This window comes from Medicago sativa, chromosome 6 (genome assembly GCF_051527215.1).
Source record: "Medicago sativa cultivar Bolivia chromosome 6, Bolivia_mono, whole genome shotgun sequence".
In the NCBI taxonomy this organism is placed as follows: domain Eukaryota; kingdom Viridiplantae; phylum Streptophyta; class Magnoliopsida; order Fabales; family Fabaceae; genus Medicago; species Medicago sativa.
In genome coordinates, this window is record NC_140754.1 from 75170218 (window position 1) to 75175034 (window position 4817).

The following is a 4817-nucleotide window of genomic DNA, read 5'->3' on the forward strand; positions in this document are numbered from 1 at the left end:
GCAGTGGAAGCAGTCAGACGCGAGTGGGTTTGTTGGTGCATCTGATTCAGTTGTTCCATAAACTCTATTGCGGTGGCATGGGGATGCACCTTGCAGGAAAGTTCCAACAGATCAGGAGGACCATGGGGAACCAAGCCATAAATAACCTGAAACGGAGTGAAGCTAGTGCTGTGATTGATCGCATGGTTGTGAGCAAACTCTGCTTGACATCCCAGGATTTAATATTGTCACCAGCCAAACTGCATAGCAAGTTACCAAGTGAGCGGTTTACCACCTCAGTTTGACCATCAGTTTGTGGGTGGTAAGCACTACTAAATTTGAGCGTCGTGTTTGCTAAACACCAGAGACTTCGCCAAAAATGAGTGAGGAAACGAGAATCACGGTCAGAAACAATGGACGTTGGTAGTCCGTGTACGCGGTAGATTTTGCGGAAGAAAAGATGGGCTACATTAAGAGCATCTAATGTGCGCTTACATTTTATAAAGTGCGCCATTTTAGAGAAGGTTCCCCGCTGTGTACGTGGAAGGCCAGGCACGAAGTCCATGCTGATATTTGTCCAAGGCTGAGTAGGAATAGGGAGAGGAAGGTATAAACCAGCATTAGTAGATGATCCTTTGGCCATCTGGAAGACACGACAACAGGTGACAAAGCAATCAACTTCCTTGCGCATTGAGGGCCAAAAATTAGAGCTAGAGACAAGATGGAAAGTACGATCACGGCCCAGATGACCTTCATTATGTAGTTCCTTTATGATCTTCAAACGCAGGCTGCTCATAGGAATGCATAGCTGCAGACCGCGGAAAAGAAAGCCATCTTGTATTAAGAAATCGGTGTGTTCTCCGTTCTGTATTTTTAGTAAAATTGTAGCAAAGAAAGGGTCACTAGCATATAAATCCATAAGTGAATCAAAACCCGGGACTGTGATTCGTATTTCGGAGAGTAAATTGTGACGGCGGCTTAGAGCATCGGCCACTCTATTAGAAACACCTGTTTTATATTTGATTACAAAAGTGAACTGCTCCAGATATGCGAGCCAAGAATCGTGACGGTCAGAGATCTTTGGTTGCCTACCAAGGTATTTAAGAGTATCATGGACGGTGAAGAGGACAAATTCACGGTGAAAAAGATAACAGCGCCAATGTTTGACTGCCTGAAAAATTGCATAAAACTCCACATCATCTGTGCTGTAGCAAAGTTTGGCAGCAGACATTTTCTCGCTGAAGTAGGCAACTTGACGACCAGATTGGCTTAGAACAACACCAATACCAGTTTTGGATGCATCACAATGTAGCTCAAATCGTAGAGAAATCTGGAAGCACTAGAAGTGGTGTTGTAGTTAATCGATGCTTGATTTCCATGAAGGCAGATTCAACATCAGCTATCCAAGTAAATTTAGTTCCCTTCATACAATCAGTAATTGGAACCATGATGCTACTAAAATGAGTGATAAAATGTCGGTAAAAGGATGCCAGGCCATGAAAACTGCGCACCGCAGTAATAGAAGTAGGTTGCGGCCACTGCTTAATAGCGGCAATTTTGTTATTGTCGACAGCAAGACCATCCTTAGAAACAACATATCCCAAAAAATGGACAGAATCTGTCATAAAAACACACTTGCTCGCAACAATATAAAACTTATCACAACGTAAGACAAGCAAAACTTCACGTAAGTGTTGGAGATGCATCTCATAACCCGCATAAAAGTGCTCGCACTAGTGCAAATCAGGGATACAAAACCTGATTTTTAGATATATAAGACCTGTTTTTTGCCGGGGTTATATCAAACGGGTGTTGTAAGTTTGAGATACGACACCTATTTTTAATTAGATATAAAAACAACATATTGTACCTGTTTTTTCTAATAAACAGGTGTGACATGTGTATTTGTAACCCCACTTTTACACTAAAATAGGTGTAAAACCGGGCAGATAACACCTGTTTGAATACAAAATCAGGTGTGATAACAAACATATAACACCCATTTTATCAATAAACCGGTGTGACAAAGCTAGTAGCAAATTAAAAAAAAAATAAAAAATTAACCTGCAGGCACCGTCACCTATAGGTTAATCAATTGGACAATGCTTTTTTTATTCTTTTTATTTTCAGTGAATATCATCAGAAACCAACATAGATATATAACTAATTATACAAGCTAGTGGCAAAAGGTAATGAATTAATAACTTCCCACTAAGCATAAGATGTGCAAGGGAGAAAAAAGAAAATACAATTTAAGTCTAACCCACATATACAAACTTCACCAAAGAATCAACCAGCTGACTATAACAAATAAAAACAATAGAAAGATCACTAACCCTGCCCAATCAAACACACCAATTAACTCTTATTCAGCACCCTGTGAGGCTATAACAAACAACAACATAAATGTGTTGATCATTCCTAACAAAACTAAAACAACAACACCTTATATAACAAATCTCTCAGCGATGCTTTATTCATATAAAAAAAGGGAACATGAGTGGAATGGGTCTGAAAGCCGATGATCGTCTTAGGTCGACATGCCTATCCAACAGCGTCTATTGCTTTGCCAATCCGAACATGCACTAATAGAGGCTTCGACTTCTCATCCATAGTCAACATCCTCGGCTGTTGCAACAAAGTTTAAATCAGACTAGCTTCAAATGGGGGATGGGAGAGAGAGGAATTTAATAATCAAACAAACCTGTATGGCCAACACGAGGAGGTAGAGAACATAGTGATATTTTCCCAACACGATAGCTTTGATATCGAGGCATTCATGCAACATAGTAATTAGTCCTGCAAGCCCTATGCTATAAAAATTTAAAGTCGCCAACTAAATTAATTTGTGGTTTGACAAAGGTTTAATTAAGATACAAAAGCAGATAGGCAAATAAGGTTTAACTTACGGTGACAGTAAGACCTTGGGCAATCTGCAACTGTAATGTAGAAAATTAAATCATACCCTGTTGTAATACAAGGTCTAGCATAAGTATAGAAAATAAAATTTATGAGATCCATAAATATGATTAATTATGATTCAGTAAGAAACCCTTACCAGACTTGCTGAGTCAAAGCCGACATTATCAGCAAGGTTCTGTCTAGTTGAGTCAACGCCTGCACCAGCACTTGCATGGCCATAAAGAGAACGTGCCTATGAAAATACAAATCAGAGAAAAATGTGAGTCAAAACCAAATCAACAAAGAGGCACATTTGAGGCAGAAAAGTAACATATCTAAAAATAATGTTTTTCTGAAATCATTGACCATGAGCACAACCATAGATTAAAATTTCAGACTCTGCACAGGTTGTAAAAAGTTTAACATTAGTATACAAATGCAACCAACGTGTTACAAGAAGCATCCTGTTTGAAAACAAGATGCCTCAAAACAGCTGCTGCATAGCAAGGAAAGGTCTCGTCTATAAATAATTAAAGCTTGGAATGTTAATAACCAAACACTGAATCCAATCAAGGAAAGAAAACAACACTAAACAAAAAAAATGATTTGTTTTGAAGAGTCAAATAAAACATTTGAACAATGATGCTTTATTCATAGCAAAAAAGACAAGAAATTCGGCCTCAAAGCTTTAAAAATCAATACGATAGAAATTTTTATTTCTCTCATATGAGATAAACCAAAAGTAAAGTTAGAGCAATTTCTTTAAACATATAATAATACTAAATACTTCATCTTACCTGCAAAAGGTAACAAATTTCAATTGTAAGGAAAAAACGAAATAATATTTAGAACTATACAAGAAGAGAAAACAATATTTCTAAATTCTAATTGACAACAACCATAATGACATTCATAAATAATAGAATTCGAGGTACCTTTAGTAAGTTTGATGCAAAAGCTTCTTTCCATTCTGATTTGGCTTTTCGAACAACTTTTTCTTTTACCCATAGAGCGTTATCCACTTGATTACAACAAAACAGATATTAACATAGCTAGGAAACTCATCAAATCAATATAAAGTGAACAATAGTTTAATATTGGCAAAATATCTCATTTGGTCCTTTAAGTTTGACAAAAAAAACCGGATAAGTCCTTTAAGTTTTTTAAGTTTCAAATAGGTCCTTTTTACCCTTTTAAGGACCTATTTGAATATAAAAACTTAAAAAACTTCAAATAGGTGCATTAAATTAACAACTTAAAGACCTCTTTGAAACTTAAAAAACCTAATGGATCTATTTGAAACTCAAAAACTTAAACTACTAACCCGGTATTTTTGTCAAACTTAAAGGATCAAAAGAGGCTTTTGCCTTTAATATTTTAACTAGCTATTGATTAGCAGCCCAAACCAATTCTAAAAGCTTTACTACAACTATCAGCATTGGTTATTGGTATTATTTCCCGACAATTAAAGCACAATTTATCATTATATATTGCAAGCTTACCTTGGATGTCTTCACCACTAGCAATCCTTCAATATCAGAAGTCAATAGTACACATTTCTTAAACCTTAATGGAATTAAAAAAGACGATTCTAGATGTGAAGTAAATTACAAATAGAAATGTGAATATTAAAAAGGAGACATTCGATCATATACAAAAGGAATTTTTGGCAAAAGAGATTCTAGTGCAGCCTAATTAGTAATGTCACGTTTTGATACAAAAGAAATTAAATAAAGTTGGGTACAACAATTATAAGGATATATAAGACCATTGATCCCTTGAGTACTACACTTGAGATATATAAAACGTTGATTTCTGCTACTTTGTACATTTTACCAATAGTGAAGTATCAATTGCATTACTAAAACCTTTACTAAAATCAATGCATGGTTCTGCAAGATTAGTTCCATTTAGCTATTGCACAACTGAAAATATGA

At 36.1% G+C, this 4817-nt stretch overlaps 1 protein-coding gene across 3 annotated transcripts; it reads right to left on the minus strand.

Moving 5' to 3' along the window:
* Positions 1-2442: 2442 nt before the first annotated feature.
* Positions 2443-4465, minus strand: LOC146916824 (26S proteasome non-ATPase regulatory subunit 2 homolog A-like). 3 transcript variants are annotated; one of them, XR_015014058.1, is made up of 6 exons: positions 4383-4465; positions 3816-3901; positions 3038-3133; positions 2889-2945; positions 2684-2787; positions 2443-2607 (listed from the first exon to the last, which is right to left on the minus strand). XR_015014058.1 is itself a non-coding variant. In XM_085717134.1 (6 exons), the coding sequence occupies exons 3-6, from the start codon at positions 3118-3120 to the stop codon at positions 2524-2526; spliced, it is 306 nt and encodes a 101-aa protein (XP_085573260.1). In that variant the 5' UTR covers positions 3121-3133; positions 3816-3901; positions 4383-4465; the 3' UTR covers positions 2443-2523. The 3 variants fall into 3 exon arrangements, 1 of the variants encoding a protein (XP_085573260.1); XR_015014057.1 differs by having other exon boundaries at positions 2684-2792; XM_085717134.1 differs by having other exon boundaries at positions 2684-2792; positions 2889-2918.
* Between the last annotated feature and the right edge of the window lie 352 nt (positions 4466-4817).

Bases quoted from the DNA above. Each gene is read 5' to 3' on its own strand.
- LOC146916824 (XM_085717134.1), bottom strand. From the start codon at position 3,120: ATGGCCATGCAAGTGCTGGTGCAGGCGTTGACTCAACTAGACAGAACC. The intron at 2,919-3,037 runs GTAAGGGTTTCT...TCTACATTACAG, and splicing joins GCTTTGACTCAGCAAGTCTG to TTGCAGATTGCCCAAGGTCT. The intron at 2,608-2,683 runs GTTTGTTTGATT...TTGTTGCAACAG, and splicing joins TCCTCGTGTTGGCCATACAG to CCGAGGATGTTGACTATGGA.